The 20,149-nt window shown below is 41.8% G+C and overlaps 1 protein-coding gene across 1 annotated transcript; it reads left to right on the forward strand.

Annotated features, from left to right (window-relative positions):
- Positions 1 to 10,379: 10,379 nt before the first annotated feature.
- LOC115144945 (vesicle-trafficking protein SEC22b-B-like) lies at positions 10,380 to 18,824 on the forward strand. Its single transcript, XM_029686103.2, has 5 exons — positions 10,380 to 10,949; positions 15,740 to 15,849; positions 16,026 to 16,186; positions 16,751 to 16,897; positions 17,898 to 18,824. Exons 1-5 carry the CDS (start codon positions 10,875 to 10,877, stop codon positions 18,050 to 18,052), a joined length of 648 nt encoding a protein of 215 aa, XP_029541963.1. The 5' UTR covers positions 10,380 to 10,874; the 3' UTR covers positions 18,053 to 18,824.
- The last annotated feature ends 1,325 nt before the right edge of the window (positions 18,825 to 20,149 follow it).

Here is a 20,149-nt window from a genome sequence, read left to right on the forward strand (position 1 = left end):
AATGAATTACATAAAAATGTTTCAGTTTATTCCTATCGTGGGTAAAGAATCCAAGAAGTATATCTCTCCAAACTAGTGTAAGACCTTCATATAAGTGTTCAATTATAAATCTACTGATGTCTTGCCACAGTTTTCTTACATGAATACAATGTCAAAAAAGATGCAACACTGTTTCTGGGTGGTCATTACAAAAGGTGTAACGAATCTCTTCTTTGTCTGAGGAAGAGTAAGAAAAATCGGACCAATATGCAGCGTGGTAAGCGTTCGTAATAATTTATTGACTGAACGCACAAAACAAAATAACAAAGTGACATGGAAGACACGAAACAGTTCTGTAAGGTGATATACACTAAACAGAAAACAACTACCCACATAACACAGGTGGGAAAAGGCTACCTAAGTATGGTTCTCAATCAGAGACAATGATAGATAGCTGCCTCTGATTGAGAACCACACCCGGCCAAACACAGAAATCCAAAACATAGAAAATGAACATAGAATGCCCACACTAGTCACACCCTGGCCTAACCAAAATAGAGGATTAAAGCCTCTCTATGGCCAGGGCGTGACAAAAGGAGCGATTTGAGTTGATGCTTTAAATAAACTTCTTCATATAGTGGTTGGCAGGATAATATTTATGAATCATTTTAAACTTTCTTAATTTTGTTAACAAGTAGGTTACATCCAAACTTTTTCCAACAGATATTATCAATAAATCCATTCTAATAAGGCATGACATAAGGTAAAACAACATCCTGCTGAAACAAGGTTCGTATCGCTCTGTTGTTGCATGGACCAAAAGAGAAACAAATCTTACCTACTGATGAGTCAACAGGGTCAATAGAAGGTAGGCTCGGAGGGTCAGGTCTTGACACATTCCTGAATAATAAAGAAACACCCGAGGGAATGGCATCTAAGACAACTGCAAAATCTTTAGGTGTTAAAGGAACCTTATAACTGAGTAAAATACCCTCTGCATTTACCAGTTGGCTCACCAATAGGATATGATTTCGGGAACCAATATTCTAAAAACATTTTTATACAATATATCCCGATTATTCCATATATAACATCTGTGTGGAGAAAAATTGTGCTTATAAATTAAGGACCATGACAAGAAAACTTGCCGATGAAAAGCAGAAAGTTTCACTGGAACTTTGTCAATATTATAATTGCAAACCAACATGAAGTTAAGGCCACCAAAAGTAGAGAAGACATGATGAGGAATACAATTCCAGGTAGAAGTGGGTCTTCTTAGGAATTGTTTTATCCAATTGTTATTTAAGGTAGTAAAGTCCAGAAAATTCAGCTCACCATTCTCATAAGTGTTCATTACAACAGTTTTCCTAATGTAATGGGTATGGTTTCTCCACAGAAAGTTGAAAAGTATCTGGTCTATCTCCTTGCTTATTTTACTGTCAAGATATAAAGATAGAGGGCCATATGTTAGTCTAGAGATACCTTCAGTCTTGGTTATTAGGACACTTCCTTTTAAAGATAAGTCCCTCTGTAGCCATTGACTTAGCTTCTTCTGGGGTTTTTTAATAAGAGGGTTAAAATTTAGTAAGCCTCTAGACTTCTGATCCTTTGTAATGGTTATGCCTACATATGTAAGTTCTTCTTTTACTGGAATAACATAATATGAAGGTGTCACACAATCTTTGATAGGCATGAGTTCACATTTATTCATGTTAAGATATAGACCAGACGCTTGTAGGATTGTATCACATTGATCGATATGGGAATTTGGTTAGCATCTTTCTGAAAAAGTGTAGTATCGTCAGCCAGCTGGCCTATAATAATTTCTTTACCAGCTATGGAAATACCTTGTACAGGACTATTATTTAAAGAATTTGTAAGAAGCTGGGTGATTAATAAAAACAGCTATGAAGAGATAGGACAATATTGCCTAATTCCTCTCTTTAACTCAAATCTAGGTGAGGTGCCATATTTCAATTTGATAGAGCTGTGACCATTTGCATAGAGAGTCTTAATAGCCTTACAGAAAAAATCCCCAAAGCCAAGTCTCTCAAGGGAGTGGAAGAGAAACTGATGCTCTACTGTGTCAAATGCTTTATAAAAAATCTAAAAATAATATGAAGCTATCCTCAGTTATTAGGTCTGAGTAGTCAAGTATGTCTAATACCAGTCTGACATTGTTAGAAATATGTCTGTTCCTCATGAAGCCAGACTGTTTCATCAATGATTGCATCCAGGACTTCTTTAATTATTTTTGCAAGTAGTGAGGCTAATATCTTATAGTCATTATTAAGAAGACAAATTGGACGCCAGTTATCAATGAGCAGCACTTCTTTTTTAGATTTAGGTATCAGTGTTATTAACTGCGGGAGAACATTGTTTTTAATAATAAAATACTTCAAATTGGAAATGCTACTTGTTCAGAAAATAATTTGTCAAATTCACCTGTAATAACACCATCATTGTTTAACTTATGGATAGTATTATTTGTAGAGTGAAATTTCTCAAGTCTAAAGAAATAGGATGAATTCTGTTCTCCCTCCTCAATCCATTTTTTTCCTAGCTCTACTAAAGGCTCCGTCTTCTTTTAATCTATATACACTGCTCAAAAAAATAAAGGGAACACTTAAACAACACAATGTAGCTCCAAGTCAATCACACTTCTGTGAAATCAAACTGTTAGGAAGCAACACTGATTGACAATAAATTTCACATGCTGTTGTGCAAATGGGAAAGACAACAAGTGGAAATTATAGGCAATTAGCAAGACACCCCCAAGAAAGGAGTGGTTCTGCAGGTGGTGACCACAGACCACTTCTCAGTTCCTATGCTTCCTGGCTGATGTTTTGGTCACTTTTGAATGCTGGCGGTGCTTTCACTCTAGTGGTAGCATGAGACGGAGTCTACAACCCACACAAGTGGCTCAGGTAGTGCAGCTCATCCAGGATGGAACATCGATGCGAGCTGTGGCAAGAAGGTTTGCTGTGTCTGTCAGCGTAGTGTCCAGAGCATGGAGGTGCTACCAGGAGACAGGTCAGTACATCAGGGGATGTGGAGGAGGCCGTAGGAGGGCAACAACCCAGCAGCAGGACCGCTACCTCCGCCTTTGTGCAAGGAGGAGCAGGAGGAGAACTGCCAGAGCCCTGCAAAATGACCTCCAGCAGGCCAGAAATGTGCATGTGTCTGCTCAAACGGTCAGAAACAGACTCCATGAGGGTGGTATGAGGGCTCGACGTCCACAGGTGGGGGTTGTGCTTACACCGTGCAGGACGTTTGGCATTTGCCAGAGAACACCAAGATTGGCAAATTCGCCTTCACAGATGAAAGCAGGTTCACACTGAGCACATGTGACAGACGTGACAGAGTCTGGAGACGCCGTGGAGAACGTTCTGCTGCCTGCAACATCCTCCAGCATGACCGGTTTGGCGGTGGGTCAGTCATGGTGTCGGGTGGCATTTCTTTGGGGGGCCGCACAGCCCTCCATGTGCTCGCCAGAGGTAGCCTGACTGCCATTAGGTACCGAGATGAGATCCTCAGACCCCTTGTGAGACCATATGCTGGTGCGGTTGGCCCTGGGTTCCTCCTAATGCAAGACAATGCTAGAATTCATGTGGCTGGAGTGTGTCAGCAGTTCCTGCAAGAGGAAGTCATTGATGCTATGGACTGCTCCCCCTCCCTCCTCCCAGACCTGAATCCAATTGAGCACATCTGGGACATCATGTCTCGCTCCATCAACCAACGCCACGTTGCACCACAGACTGTCCAGGAGTTGGTGGATGCTTTAGTCCAGGTCTGGGAGGAGATCCCTCGGGACACCATCCGCCACGTCATCAGGAGCATGCCCAAGCGTTGTAGGGAGGTCATACAGGCACGTGGAGGCCACACACACTACTGAGCCTCAGTTTTACTTGTTTTAAGGACATTACATCAAAGTTAGATCAGCCTGTAGTGTGGTTTTGCACTTTAACTTTGAGTGTGACTCCAAATCCAGACCTCCATGGGTTGATACATTTGATTTCCTTTGATAATTTTTGTGTGATTTTGTTGTCAGCACATTAAACTATGTAAATAAAAAAGTATTCAGATCTAGGATTTGATATTTTATTGTTCCCTTTATCTTTTTGAGCAGTGTATATTATCCAGGTTATTTTGTAACTCAATCAGTTCCATCTTCTCCTCCCCCTAGAGGCTGGCTGGGGACCTCTGAGAAAGGGAAGTTATCTTAATGATCACCTTTTCCTCCTCAGCTCTTCTGGTCTTAGCAAGATTACTACCACATTTTCTAAGGTATTTGGACAACTAAAATTTAAAGAGCTCCCAGTTCTTGCAATAAGATTTTTCTTCACAAGCCCTTTCCCAAAAGTGTAAAAGCAGATCTAGTACCACGCAGAGGCTAAAACAGACTTTCCTCCATCGAGACGTCCCTCTAAGGCCCTTCTGCTAGTTTGCTAGCCCCGGCCTGCTAGCTGTCTGAATCGCCGTGTCTCCAGTCAGCCCAACCACTCACTGGACCCCTATGATCACCCGGCTACACATGCCTCTCCCAAATATCAATATGCCTTGTCCATTACTGTCCTGGTTAGGGATTATTGTCTTACTTCACTATAGATCCTCTAGCCCTGCTCAATATGCCTTAACCAATTATTTAGTTCCATCTCCCACATATGTGGTGTCATCATCTGGTTTAAACGTCTCTAGAGACAATATCTCTCTCATCATTACTCAATGCCTAGGTTACCTCCAATGTACTCACATCCTACCATACCCCTGTCTGTACATTATGCCTTGAATCTATTCTATCGCGCCCAGAAACCTGCTCCTTTTACTCTTTGTTCCGAACGCACTAGGCGACCAGTTCTGAAAGCCTTTAGCCGTACCCTTATCCTACTCCTCCTCTGTTCCTCTGGTAATGTAGAGGTTAATCCAGGCCCTGCAGTGCCTAGCTCCACTTCTATTCCCCAGGTGCTCTAATTAGTTGACTTCTGTAACCGTAAAAGCCTACCAAGACCTGGCCGTCCCTCTAAACTTTCAGCTCATACAAGGAGAAGACTGATCAGAGATGCAGCCAAGAGGCCCATGATCACTCTGGATGAACTGCAGAGATCTACAGCTGAGGTGGGAGACTGTCCATAGGACAACAATCAGTCGTATATTGCACAAATCTGGCCTTTGTGGAAGAGTGGCAAGAAGAAAGCCATTTCTTAAAGATATCCATAAAAAGTGTTGTTTAAAGTTTGCCACAAGCCACCTGGGAGACACACCAAACATGTGGAAGAAGGTGCTCTGGTCAGATGAAACCAAAATTGAACTTTTTGGCAACAATGCAAAACGTTATGTTTGGCGTAAAAGCAACACAGCTCATCACCCTGAACACACCATCTCCACTGTCAAACATGGTGGTGGCAGCATCATGGTTTGGGCCTGCTTTTCTTCAGCAGGGACAGGGAAGATGGTTAAAATTGATGGGAAGATGGATGGAGCCAAATACAGGACCATTCTTGGAAGAAAACCTGATGGAGTCTGCAAAAGACCTGAGACTGGGACAGAGATTTGTCTTCCAACAAGACAATGATCCAAAACATAAAGCAAAATCTACAATGGAATGGTTCAAAAATAAACATATCCAGGTGTTAGAATGGCCAAGTCAAAGTCCAGACCTGAATCCAATCGAGAATCTGTGGAAAGAACTGAAAACTGCTGTTCACAAATGCTCTCCATCCAACCTCACTGAGCTCGAGCTGTTTTGCAAGGAGGAATGGGAAAAATTTCAGTCTTTCGATGTGCAAAACTGATAGAGACATACCCCAAGCGACTTACAGCTGTAAGCAAAAGGTGGCGCTACAAAGTATTAACTTAAGGGGGCTGAATAATTTTGCACGCCCAATTTTTCAGTTTTTGATTTGTTAAAAAAGTTTGAAATATCCAATAAATGTCGTTCCACTTCATGATTGTGTCCCACTTGTTGTTGATTCTTCACAAAAAAAATACAGTTTTATATCTTTATGTTTGAAGCCTGAAATGTGGCAAAAGGTCGCAAAGTTCAAGGGGGCCGAATACTTTCGCAAGGCACTGTATCTATCCTACCCTGCCTTTCTAAGGTCTTCGAAAGCCAAGTTAACAAATAGATTACCAACCATTTTGAATCCCACCGTACCTTCTCCGCTATACAATCTGGTTTCAGAACTGGTCATGGGTGCACCTCAGCCACGCTCAAGGTCCTAAACGATATCATAACCGCCATCGATAAGAGACATTACTGTGACATTACAGCATTCATAGACCTGGCCAAGGCTTTCGACTCTGTCAATCACCACATTCTTATTGGCAGACTCAACAGCCTTGGTTTCTCAAGTGATTGCCTCGCCTGGTTCACCAACTACTTCTCTGATAGAGTTCAGTGTGTCAAATCGGAGGGCCTGTTGTCTGGACCTCTGGCAGTCTCTATGGGGGTGTCACAGGGTTCAATTCTCGGGCCGACTCTCTTCTCTGTATACCTCAATGATGTCACGTCATGTTTCTGCTGGTGATTCTCTGATCCACCTCTACGCAGAAGACACCATTCTGGAAACCTCTGGCCCTTCGTTGGACACTGTGTTAACTAACCTCCAGACGAGCTTCAATGCCATCCAACTCTCCTTCCGTGGCCTCCAACTGCTCTTAAATGCAAGTAAAACTAAATGCATGCTCTTCAACCGATCGCTGCCCGCACCTGCCCGCCCGTCCAGCATCACTACTCTGGACGGTTCTGACTTACAATATGTGGACAACTACAAATACCTAGGTGTCTGGTTAGACTGTAAACTCTCCTTCCAGACTCACATTAAGCATGTCCAATTCAAAATTAAATCTAGAATTGGCTTCCTATTTCACAACAAAGCATCCTTCACTCATGCTTCACTCATGCTGCCAAACATACCCTCGTAAAACTGACCATCCTACCGATCCTCGACTTCGGCGATGTAATTTACATAATAGCATCCAACATTCTACTCAACAAATTGTATGCAGTCTATCACAGTGCCATCCGTTTTGTCACCAAAGCCCCATAAACTACCCACCAGTGCGACATGTATGCTCTCTTTGGCTGGCCCTCGCTTCATACTCGTCGCCAAACCCACTGGTTCCAGGTCATCTTCAAGTCTCTGCTAGGTAAAGCCCTGCCTTATCTCAGCTCACTGGTCACCATGGCAGCACCCACCCGTAGCATGCGCTCCAGCAGGTATATCTCACTGGTCTCCCCCAAAGCCATTTCGTCCTTTGGCCGCCTTTCCTTCAAGTTCTCTGCTGCCAATGACTGAAATGAACTGCAAAAATCACTGAAGCTGGAGACTCATATCTCCCTCGCTAGCTATAAGCACCAGTTGTCAGAGCAGCTCACAGATCACTGCACCTGTACGTAGCCCATCTGTAAATAACCCATCCAACTACTTCATCCCCATACTGTATTTATTTATTTATCTTGCTCCTTTACACCCCAGTATCTCTACTTGCACATTCATCTTCTGCACGTCTACCATTCCAGTGTTTAATTGCTATATTGTAATTACTTCGCCACCATGGCCAATTTATTATCTTACTTCTCTTATCCTACCTCATTTGCACTCGGTGTATATAGATTTTTCTACTGTATTATTGATTGTATGTTTGTTTATTCCATGTCTAACTCTGTGCTGTTGTATGTTTCGAACTGCTTTGCTTTATCTTGGCCAGGTCGCAGTTGCAAATGAGAACTTGTTCTCAACTAACCTACCTAACTTTTGACTTCCATACTCTGGATTGGTGGTTACATCTCGTTATTTTAAAACATTTTTGAATATTTGATGAGGGGTGTTGACATCATCCGCCTGTATTCAATGAAGAGAGATGCTATGCTGCTCTGAAAGACAATCCTTTTCCAAAGCGTCTGGTCTATATCTTAACATGAATAAATGTGAACTCATGCCTATCAAAGATTGTGTGACACCTTCATATTATGGTATTCCAGTAAAAGAAGAACATATTTAGGCATAACCATTACAAAGGATCAGAAGTCTAGAGGCTTACTAAATTTGAACCCTCTTTTTTTTTAAACAACAGAAGAAGCTATGTCAATGGCTACAGAGGGACTTATCTTTAAAAGGAAGAGTCCTAATAACCCAGGCTGAAGGTATCTCTAGACTAACATATGGCCCTCTATCTTTATATCTAGACAGTAAAATAAGCAAGGAGATAGACCAGATGCTTTTCAACTTTCTGTGGAGAAACCGTACCCATTACACTAGGACAACTGTTGTAATGAACACTTATGAGAATGGTGAGCTGAATTTTCTGGACTTTACTACCTTAAATAACAATTGGATAAAACAGTTCCTAAGAAGACCCACTTCTATCTGGAATTTTATTCCTCATCATGTCTTCTCTACTTTTGCTGGCCTTAACTTCATGTTGTTTTGCAATACGTGTGTTGCCACACACATACCTACTTGTTAACAAAATTAAGGAAGTTTCCTTTAAAATTATTCATAAATATTACCCTGCCAACCACTATATGAAGAAGTTTAAGGAAAACATTAACTCAAATTGCTCCTTTTGTAATGACCACCCAGAAACAGTGTTGCATCTTTTTTTGGCATTGTATTCATGTAAGAAAACTGTGCCAAGACATCAGTAGATTTATAATTGAACACTTATATGAAGGTCTTACACTATTGTGGAGATGTACTGCTTGGATTCTTTAACTAGGATAGGAATAAGCTGAAACATTTTTATGTAATTAATTTCATTATTCTTTTGGAAAAATTTCAGATTCACAAATGTAAATTTACAAACAAAAAAACAAATTTTCTTAACCTACAAAAAGAAATTGAACTGTATTTTAAGACAATTAAATACTCTACTAACAAAAAAGCTATTAGAATTATAAGTGTATGTATGTCCCTTAAGGCCCTTGTGTAATGTGATATTGTACCCCCTAGCCCAATTGTCCATTGTATATCATCTATATATACACTTCTGTTCCCTCATGTATTTGTTGTCAATAAAACAATTATAAAAAAATGCTAGCATCATGTCATGAATATGCGTAGCTATCTCGAGACAACTCCGATAGAAAGTTTTTTTTCTCAAAGTTTCCGGGATGTGTTAGGGTTGCGTAAATTCGAATCTGGTGTCAGGATAAATATAACAATGAGTCACCGATTTTATACTATGTATTTTTTATTAGCTAAGTAATAAATGGCAAATGCAACTTTCGTATATACGGGCTCACTAATACCACGCAGGGCAGAACAGAGAACTGACTAGACGTATGTAAAACAGTATTCTTTATACTGTGATAGACATAGTTCCAACCCGTCTGTTGGCCTATCACAGTAGAGACTGGGCGTGGTTTAAACTTGCTCAGCCTATTGCAGGCGCTCAGGCGGGTCCCCGCCTCTTGGCGCTTCTTTGATAGATGTAACTTGCTTGTGAAGAACATCCAGGCTCTCATGCTCCATACCGTTATCTCGCACCTGGCTCCTGTTATCTAACAAAAGACCGCTTGTTCTCGCAACACCCCGCTCTGAATGTGCCCCCTCCCAACTCATTGAACAGTTCCTGTCTTCATGCTACTTTTCCATCATGAGAAAGGCCCATGGCCTTGAAACTTTTAACAATGTTTCAAGTCAGCTATGTTGCATAACACATACATACATCCACACAAGCCAACAGCAGATAATATTCAATCATATATATGATAATGGCTATAATGTAAAATACAGGATCCAACAGATGTTAAGTGTCCTTTTGTCACAGTAAACTCATAACAATCTAAGCACTACGAAACTTTTATTCTATCAAATAAATCTTACATAGGAAAAAAATAAATTACATTTTTGTTGACCAAATTCGACACTCATTAAACCACCTTCCAAAACCCTTCGCTTGGTGAGCGAAAAAAATTAAACGACGCCACCTGGTGGAGAAGATCGATTTTTGGCCCCATTATCCCTCTCGCTTCGAGTAACGCGGAACCTTTGAGAATACTGCTGTCTGGGATGGACGGTTAGAGATTTGAGTGACAACGAACATTTCAGGCCAGTTTAAAGCGTTCGGAGGGTTGTCACTAGTTACCACAGCCACGAAGTTATAATTATGGCTAAACCCCGCCTATTTCTACAATTGATCTTCTTAAAATCTGATTTTAACCATAACCACACTGCTAACCTTATGCCTAACCCTAAACTTGAATTAAGACCAAAAAGCTAATTTTTTTGTTTTCTACGTAATCTTTATTTTTAGGAACCCTTTGGACGTCAATACCCTAAACCTAATCTCAAACCCTAAACCATAACCATTTTAAACGTAATCTTCATTGTAGGGACGTCCTACCTTTGTCAATCTATGGTACCTTCGTAAACTCTCTGTGGCTATCTACTCTGACTTCAGAGCGCTCTCGTTTCAGCATGCCAGAGCGCAGAATAAATTTACGAACGCTCAACATGCGTTGAATATGGCCGGTGTCAGTACACGTTGGCAAAAAAGCGTCATTAAATTGTTGCCAGCAACACAGTCACCAACGCTCTAGATAACATGAAAACAGCCTAACCAGTTCTGCTGGGCGAGTAATATGGTGAGAGTGAGGTTCTCTCATTTTTGTCCGGAAGTAGCTAGCAAACTTTAGTTAGTTTGTTTGCCAGTTGTGACAGAACTCTCGGATCAACCCTACCCCTCGTCCAGTGTGCGGTCTGAGCGAGCGAAACACTGAATTTACGAACGGACAATCTGACAACGCTCTGAATTTACTAACGCCAAGAGCGCACTCTGGCTCTCCAGATTGAATTTACGAACACACCCCTAGCTGCTGTCTGTCATTATAATAGCTTTCACACTGTGGCTAACAACACTGGTTGAGAATAAGACATTTAAATCCCAAAATGGTGCTGCTGACAATGATCGCTCGGTTGGCTGATGGACTGCCGCTGGCCGCATCAATGCAAGAGGACGAACAGGTTAATATTGATGGTTTTCCCTGTCAATGTCAGACAGCTAACTAGCTAAAATAGCTAATGTTAACACTAGCAATTCAGTGTAGCTATATTGGAAAATAGCTTGTCAGATAGCTTGCTAGCTAGCTACGTGTGCAATATATATTTTATAATCTATTCGGTGTCTATCTATGCAGGCCTACTTCATAATAAAACCATATTATTAGCTAGTTGTTTGATTGTGTCTATCATTGAAATCCAGATGGCTTTATTCCAGCTGTCAGAGTAACAGGCAGCTAATCATAATGGACAGATTTTGTCAATTTATGTGATGTAGCTAGAGGAAGAGATGGTTGAGGCGTCACTACAGACACTCTGGTTCGAATCTAGCCTGTATCACAACCGGCCGTGATTGGGAATCCCAATCACGGCCGGTTGTGATACAGGCTAGATATATATATATATATATATATATATACACACACACAGTTGAAGTCGGACGTTTACATACACTTCTGTTGGAGTCATTAAAACTCATTTTCAACCACAAAATTCTTGTTAACAAACTATAGTTTTGGCAAGTTGGTTAGGACATCTACATAGTGCATGACACAATTAATTTTTCCAACAATTGTTTACAGACAGAGATTATTTCACTTATAATTCACTGTATCCCAATTCCAGTGGGTCAGAAGTTTGACTGTGCCTTTAAACAGCTTGGAAAATTACAGCAAACGATGTCATGGCTTTAGAAGCCTCTGATAGGCTAATTGACATCATTTGAGTCAATTGGAGGTGTACCTGTGGATGTTTTTCAAGGCCTACTGTCAAACTCAGTTTTAATTTTTTATTTCACCTTTATTTAACCAGGTAGGCTAGTTGAGAACAAGTTCTCATTTACAACTGCGACCTGGCCAAGATAAAGCATAGCAGTGTGAACAGACAACAACACATAGTTACACATGGAGTAAACAATAAACAAGTCAATAACACAGTAGAAAAAGAAAGTCTATATACATTGTGTGCAAAAGGCATGAGGAGGTAGGCGAATAATTACAATTTAGCAGATTAACAATAGAGTGATAAATGATCAGATGGTCATGTGCAGGTAGAGGTACTGGTGTGAAAAAGAACAGAAAAGTAAATAAATAAAAACAGTATGGGGATGAGGTAGGTATAATGGATGGGCAATTTACAGATGGACTATGTACAGCTGCAGCGATCGGTTAGCTGCTCAGATTTGCAATTCGTTCCAGTCACAGGCAGCAGAGAACTGGAAGGAAAGGCGGCCAAATGAGGTGTTGGCTTTAGGGATGATCAGTGAGATACACCTGCTGGAGCGCGTGCTACGGGTGGGTGTTGCCATCGTGACCAGTGAACTGAGATAAGGCGGAGCTTTGCCTAGCAAGGACTTGTAGATGACCTGGAGCCAGTGCGTCTGGCGACGAATATGTAGCGAGGACCAGTCAACTAGAGCATACAGGTCGCAGTGGTGGGTGTATAAGGTGCTTTAGTAACAAAACGGATGGCACTGTGATAAACTGCATCCAGTTTGCTGAGTAGAGTATTGGAAGCTATTTTGTAGATGACATCGCCGAAGTCGAGGATCGGTAGGATAGTCAGTTTTACTTGGGTAAGTTTGGCGGCGTGAGTGAAGGAGGCTTTGTTGCGGAATAGAAAGCCGACTCTAGATTTGATTTTAGATTGGAGATGTTTGATATGAGTCTGGAAGGAGAGTTTAAAGTCTAGCCAGACACCTAGGTACTTATAGATGTCCACATATTCTAGGTCGGAACCATCCAGGGTGTGATGCTAGTCGGGGGTGCGGGTGCAGGCAGCGAACAGTGCCTCTTTGCTTGACATCATCAGAAAATCAAAAGAAATCAGCCAAGACCTCAGAGAAAAAAATGTAGACCTCCACAAGTCTGGTTCATCCTTGGGAGCAATTTCCAAACGCCTGAAGGTACCATGTTCATCTGTACAAACAATAGTACGCAAGTATAAACACCATGGGACCACGCACCCGTCATACCGCTCAGGAAGGAGACGTGTTCTGTCTCCTAGAGATGAACGTACTTTGGTGCAAAAAGTGCAGAACAATCCCAGAACAGCAGCAAAGGACCTTGTGAAGATGCTGGAGGAAACGGGTACAAAAGTATCTATATCCACAGTAAAAGGAGTCCTATATCGACATAACCTGAAAGGCCACTCAGCAAGGAAGAAGCCACTGCTCCAAAACTTCCATAAAAATGCCAGACTATGGTTTGCAACTGCACATGGGGACAAAGATCATACTTTTTGGAGAAATGTCCTCTAGTCTGATGAAACAAAAATATAACTGTTTAGCCATAATGACCTTCGTTATGTTTGGAGGAAAAAGGGTGACGCTTGCAAGCTGAAGAACACCATCCCAACCATGAAGCATGGGTGTGGCAGCATCATGTTGTGGGGGTGCTTTGCTGCAAGATGGACTGGTGCACTTCACAAAATAGATGGCTCATAAGGAAGGAAAATTATGTGGATATATTGAAGCAACATCTCAAGACATCAGTTAAAGCTTGGTCGCAAATGGGTCTTCCAAATGGACAATGACCCCAAGCATACTTCCAAAGTTGTGGCAAAATGGCTTAAGGACAACAAAGTCAAGCTATTGAAGTGGCCATCACAAAGCCCTGACCTCAATCCTACAGAAAATGTGTGGGCAGAACTGAAAAAGTGTGTGCGAGCAAGGAGGCCTATAAAACCTGACTCAGTTACACCAGCCCGGTCAGGAGGAATGGGCCAAAATTCACCCAACTTATTGTGGGAAGCTTGTGGAAGGCTACCTGAAACATTTGACCCAAGTTAAACAATTTAAAGGCAATGCTACCAAAAACTAATCGTGTGTAAGTAAACTTCTGACCAACTGGGAATGTGATGAAAATAATAAAAGCTGAAAAAAATAATTATCTCTACCATTATTCTGACATTTCACATTCTTAAAATAATGTGGTGATCCTAACTGATCTAAGACAGGGAATTTTTACAAGGATTAAATATCAGGAATTGTGAAAAACTGAATTTAAATGTATTTGGCTAAGGTGTATGTAAACTTCTGACTTCAACTGTATATAATATATATATATACACACACACACACAAAAAGTATGGACACCCCTTCAAATTTGTGAATTTCAGCCACCCGTTGCTGACGGGTGCATAAAATCGAGAACACATACATGCAATCTCCATAGGATGTCACCTTTCCAACAAATCAGTTAGTCAAATTCCTGCCCTGCTAGAACTGCCCCGGTCAACTGTAAGTACTGTTATTGTGAAGTGGAAACGTCTAGGAACAACAACGGCTCAGCCGCAAAATGGTAGGCCACACAAGATCACAGAATTGGACTATCAAGTGTTGAAGTGCGTATAAATCATCTGTCCTCGATTGCAACACTTAGTACCGAGTTCCAAACTGCCTCTGGAAGCAACGTCAGCACAATAACTGTTCGTCGGGAGCTTCATGAAATGGGTTTCCATGGCTGAGCAGCCGCACACAAGCCTAAGATCACCATCCGCAATGGCAAGCGTCGGCTGAAGTGGTGTAAATCTTGCCACCATTGGACTCTGGAGCAATGAAAGCCTCACTAATGCTCTTGTGGCAGAATGGAAGCAAGTCCCTGCAGCAATGTTCCAACAGCTAGTGGAAAGCCTTCCAAGAAAAGTGGAGGCTGTTATAGCGGCAAATGGGGGACCAACTCCATATTAATGCCCATGATTTTGGAATGAGATGTTCAATGTGCATGTGTCCACATACTTGTGATCATGTCTCCACTGGCTTCCAGTTGAAGCTCGCATCCGCTACAAGACCATGGTGCTTGCCTACGGAGCTGTGAGGGGAACGGCACCTCAGTACCTCCAGGCTCTGATCAGGCCCTACACCCAAACAAGGGCACTGCGTTCATCCATCTCTGGCCTGCTCGCCTCCCTACCACTGAGGAAGTACAGTTCCCGCGCAGCCCAGTCAAAACTGTTCGCTGCTCTGGCCCCCCAATGGTGGAACAAACTCCCTCACGACGCCAGGACAGCGGAGTCAATCACCACCTTCCGGAGACACCTGAAACCCCACCTCTTTCAGGAATACCTAGGATAGGATAAAGTAATCCTTCTCACCCCCCTTAAAAGATTTAGATGCACTATTGTAAAGTGGCTGTTCCACTGGATGTCTTAAGGTGAACGCACCAATTTATAAGTCGCTCTGGATAAGAGCGTCTGCTAAATGACTTAAATGTAAATGTAGTGTAGGTAGTGAGTCAAAGACCAATGCTCAATGCAGTACAGCCATTTGTGTACTGTGCTGAATGATGCTGTGATAGAGATTTGATTAACCAGAGGAGATACACTATGTCCATTGAGTAAATTCCGCTCCCTTTAGTTAATTTGCAATTTGTGATGGTCTACTTCATTCATCCTTGTTACTTTCTTGTAGTTGTAGCAAATCAGGCAGCCATGTATTTCTAGGACGTGTGTAGTATTTATGAGTTGCAGTAGGCTACATATGAGTCTTGCCACCTGCTTGAAGAACTTTAACACGTTTCCCTTGCTTTCTTATCTGCTCTCCCAAAGGGAAGTGAGAAGGTTGGTCTTTTCTCTGCACTGTAACCAATGTTTGGACATCACACACATTGTTCCTGTGATGTGTTACTGTGTTTACCATACCCAGACCACCCGCTTCTTTGTCGATAATTTATACATTTATATTGATCCCAATCATTGGTTCAGTGTCCTCTTAAATATGCTTGGTTGCATAATCTTGCTCTGTCCTCCGTGTTTAGTTGGGTCGGGACCTGCAACAGTACCAGAGCCAGGCTAAACAGCTGTTTAGGAAACTCAATGACCAGAGTCCCACACGTTGCACACTAGAGGCTGGCTCCATGTCCTTCCAGTGAGTTCGAACCAATTAGAGGAAAGACACCACAGACACTCTCTCTTGGCAAAACACTCATCACAATTAAAATACCATTAACATACTTATACCATGCACTAATAAGCAGGTATCCACTGACCTTTATGCTTCTCAGACACTCCACTCTCATGTTTCCCTCATGGTTCTCCCAACAGCTACGTCATAGAAAAAGGAGTGGTCTACCTAGTGCTGTCTGAAGCAAGCTTTCACAAAAAACTTGCCTTTGCTTACCTGGAAGACCTGCAGGCAGAGTTCCATGAACAGCACGGGAAGAAGGTCCCCACTGTGTCCCGACCGTACTCCTTCATTGAGTTTGGTGAGATTCAATTAAATATATCATCATTAGAATCCCTACTAACAACCCAACGTTGATTAAAGGTCCAATGCAGCCATTCTTATCTCAATATTAAATTATTTCTGGGTAACAATTAACAATTCTCTGTTTTCAATTAAAATGGTCAAAAATAGCTTCTTAGCAAAGAGCAATTTCCCTAGCAAGAATTTTGCTACCACTGTCTGGAGGTGGTCTGAGTGGGGAGGGGAAAAATCTAAACTATCTGTTATTGGCAGACAGGTTTGGAACTCTTTCTTATTGGCATATTAACAAATTTACCACCTGGTGATGTCACCAGGCAGTCCAAAACTCCATCCCAACACAACAGGCTAACATTAAACGCAGTCTTTTCAAACAGCTCTTACACTAAAATGGCATTTTCATCATTTTCTGAATTGTACAGTAGTATTCCAACCTCGTAGTGTGGAGATATATAAAACATAGTAAAATCATATTTTTGACTGCGATGAACCTTTAAAGGATACCCTAGTATGAATTAAGAAAAAATATGCCATAAATTCCTGCAACGTTTTCCTCTGTCAACAGACACCTACATTCAGAAGACCAAGAAGTCGTACATAGACAGCCGAGCCCGCAGGAACCTGGGCAGCATCAACACAGAGCTGCAGGATGTCCAGAGGATCATGGTGGCCAACATTGAGGAAGTGTTGCAACGAGGGGAGGCCTTGTCTGGTAATGTCGGTTGACTTGTTCTTCTTATAGATTTACAGCAATAATGTAGGTCAGGGGTACTGAACTACTATTTGAGAAGGTCTGGTCACACAAATGTCCTCCGTGGCAAAGGTCCGGATGGATATAGGCATTTATCGGCATAGTAACAATCCCCACCGCGCAACCCATCCGACTGAAAACTGTTCAAAATGTTCACACCCCTCTTGTTGAAGACAACCAAAGTTTTCTAACTTCCAAGATCAAGCTTCTTAGTTACAGCAGAGACAATCAATCCACTCATGGATCAAGTTCACTGTTGCCTAAATGTGTTTTGTTTGTCAATTATTATTATTATTATCGTTACATTCTTTTGTGGAAAAAAATAGCACCCCTTGTGTTCACTGCTGGTAATACCATGTACCACAGTATGGTATGAACATCTGGATACTGCCCAACCCTACTATCTAAGATCTGTCAGTGAATGACATAACAAGAGGAAAATTGCCCATACACTACCAAATTTGAAATTGCACCTTGGGGGAGGGGGCCCAAGGTCTGTTTTGACCCCGTTCAACCCCGGATCTGGATCACAGTCCGCCAGTTGAGCATGGCTGATGTAGGTCCTCGATGTAGGTCCTCGATAGCTGAAACACCTCTATTACACAAACCTCTATTACACCTCTATTACACCTCTATTACACAAACCTCTATTACACCTCTATTACACAAACCTTTATCTATGATGTCTAACTTGGGCAGGGCTTATTGCATTATCATGAATGCACATCATTGCAGCAAAACACACTGATAAAATGTAAATGATGTTGGGTAGAATTCACTAGATTAACTAATAAAAGGGAGTGCCACTTCTCAGCTACATACTGTTTGTCAAGTTGTGACAAAGAATAGTGTTTAAGTCACAAGAGGAAGCAGATGCCATTCTCACTTGTGTTAAATGAGGATTTGTTCTGGTTTCTGTTCCCTCTCTTTGCTCACCTGGATCCACTCGCATCACATCCAGCTCTGGACTCCAAGGCCAGTAATCTGTCCAGCCTGTCGAAGAAGTACAGAAGTGACGCCAAGTACCTGAACACTCGCTCCACCTATGCTAAGCTGGCTGCCGGAGGGGTCTTCTTCATCATGCTCATCGTCTATGTCCGCTTCTGGTGGCTCTGAGAAGGAAGAGGAGACTAGGAGGGGTTGGAGAAGAAGAGCTGATAGGAGCTTAGCTGTGGTCTCACATTCCATCCAATATGGGATCCCTCCTTTTAACACAAGACTGTTGAAGTAGGGACAGACACTGCATGTTATTTTTCCAACTGTCTGTCCATAGATCTATCATGTAATTACAAATGTCATGTTTTATTAACAATTACAGTCATTCTATAGTGGTTATGCCTTGGAGTTGAGTGTTTGTATTGCGTGTGAGTGTGTGACAGAGGACATTTTATTTTCCTGTGTGTGTGTGTGTGTGTTACCAAAACCTGTATGATAACAATTCTTCTCTTATCGATTTAATCGTGTATACTGTGTAGCAGTACAGAAAAAATCTACGTAATTCTATTTACCCAGAGGACATCCTAAGGGCTTTGGCGTTAATAACACTACTATTATGTTGGTTTGGTGGAGATTTCTTAAATGTTAACCTGCTTTACTGGGGTGACCAATCACATTACCCGTGGTATTGGCTGCAGAAATAATATTTCTCATCCACCTTCATCTCCACACTGAGTGGACCAGTTTAACACCAGACGACGTCTAAAGGGTTCATTTATTTTATTTTGGAAAAAGTTTAAACAAGTTGAAGGCTCCATGTAAAAACATGTTTTATCTAGATGAGAACGATAGCTAGCTAATGCTATGTAGCTGGCTTATGCCAATTGTGGCAGGGTTAATGAATTTCAACTTAACTGTTTCATTTGCTATGAATAAAGTGATTTGCACAAAAGTATTTGATTTCTACTAGAGAATACAAAGTTGCTCACAAATCAGGATCAATATAGATCAGTGGAGGCTGCTGAGGGGAGGATGGCTCATAATAATGGCTGGAATGGAGTCAATTTGTTCTTAAATGACTTGCCTAGTTAAATAAATAAAAATAGAATGGTAACATACACATCAAAGATGTGGTTTCCATGTGGTTGATTCCACTCCATTCCAGACATTATATTGCTGTCCTCCCCTCAGCAGCCTCCACTGATGTACATATTATACAGTACTAATAGAAACTGTTGTATTCCTGCCCGGTGCTGTGCTTGTTCATGAACTTTGGACACATAGCCAGTTGTGGTCTTTACTTACCACCAGGTCAATGTCAGACCTCTAAATGCACAAGAGGAAGATGTGTCAACAGCTCAGTTTTCTAAATAAGGGACCTATAGTGAGGTGATGCATTCAAATCGTTATGTTTGTTTAACAGGACCAACTACTGGTAGGCCTCCTGGTTCATACATCAGCTCTTCAAGCTATGCCAATCCCAGCCAGCAGCTGGTGTCCTTGTCTTATGATAATCTTGCAGCTGAAAATGGCATACTCTTGCAGCTTGAAACACTGTTGCGGCAAAGATGTTTGCTGCACAAAATCAAAGGGTAGTAAAGGCTGGAAGAAATATACTGCTGCTTCTGGGGTAGAAAAAAAAACGCAATGCACTACATACATTTAGAAAGTACTGCAGCCTGTTTCTGCTGACATAGTTTGAACAGGAAGTGGGCATAGCAGAAATGAGAAGCAGCAGAGGGTAGCGTCAGCTAAGATGGTTTTGGATAAATGAAGATGTCCCACTCAAGCCGTTTACCAGTGAAAAAAATGCTCACAGCTCCGGTCTGCTTAAAGGGTGGCTCTGCCATAGGCACCAATTGCATTAGCAGCTGGGTCTGGTCTGCTTAGTTCATTGACTGTATATGAACCAGAATAAAGGAGCGAGTGTGATGCCTCGCTTTCTTCTCCGTCTCTGGCATCAATAGCGTGCAGAGCTAACCACAGGGCACAGCCTAACCTTTTCACCTCTCATCTTCAAGGGAAGTGTGTGTGACTAACCTTGTAGTGACAAACTAGATCTTATCATATCCAAGAGTCTTCACAGGAAGGACATGTCAGATATTTTTATTTATTTAACTAGGCGAGTGAGTTAAGAACAAATTCTTATTTACAATAAGCCTAACCCAGCCAAACCCTAACCCGGTCGATGCTGGGCCAATTGTGCACCGCTCTATGGGACTCCCAATCCCGGCCAGTTGTGATACAGCCTGGAATCGAACCAGGGTCTGTAGTGAC

Source organism: Oncorhynchus nerka, linkage group LG17 (assembly GCF_034236695.1).
Source record: "Oncorhynchus nerka isolate Pitt River linkage group LG17, Oner_Uvic_2.0, whole genome shotgun sequence".
Taxonomy (NCBI): domain Eukaryota; kingdom Metazoa; phylum Chordata; class Actinopteri; order Salmoniformes; family Salmonidae; genus Oncorhynchus; species Oncorhynchus nerka.

Excerpts from the sequence above, each read along its gene's own strand:
- LOC115144945 (XM_029686103.2), top strand. The coding sequence starts at position 10,875 with ATGGTGCTGCTGACAATGATCGCTCGGTTGGCTGATGGACTGCCGCTG. Across the intron at positions 10,950-15,739 it reads CAATGCAAGAGGACGAACAG|TTGGGTCGGGACCTGCAACA; the intron begins GTTAATATTGAT and ends CTCCGTGTTTAG. Across the intron at positions 15,850-16,025 it reads GCTGGCTCCATGTCCTTCCA|CTACGTCATAGAAAAAGGAG; the intron begins GTGAGTTCGAAC and ends TTCTCCCAACAG.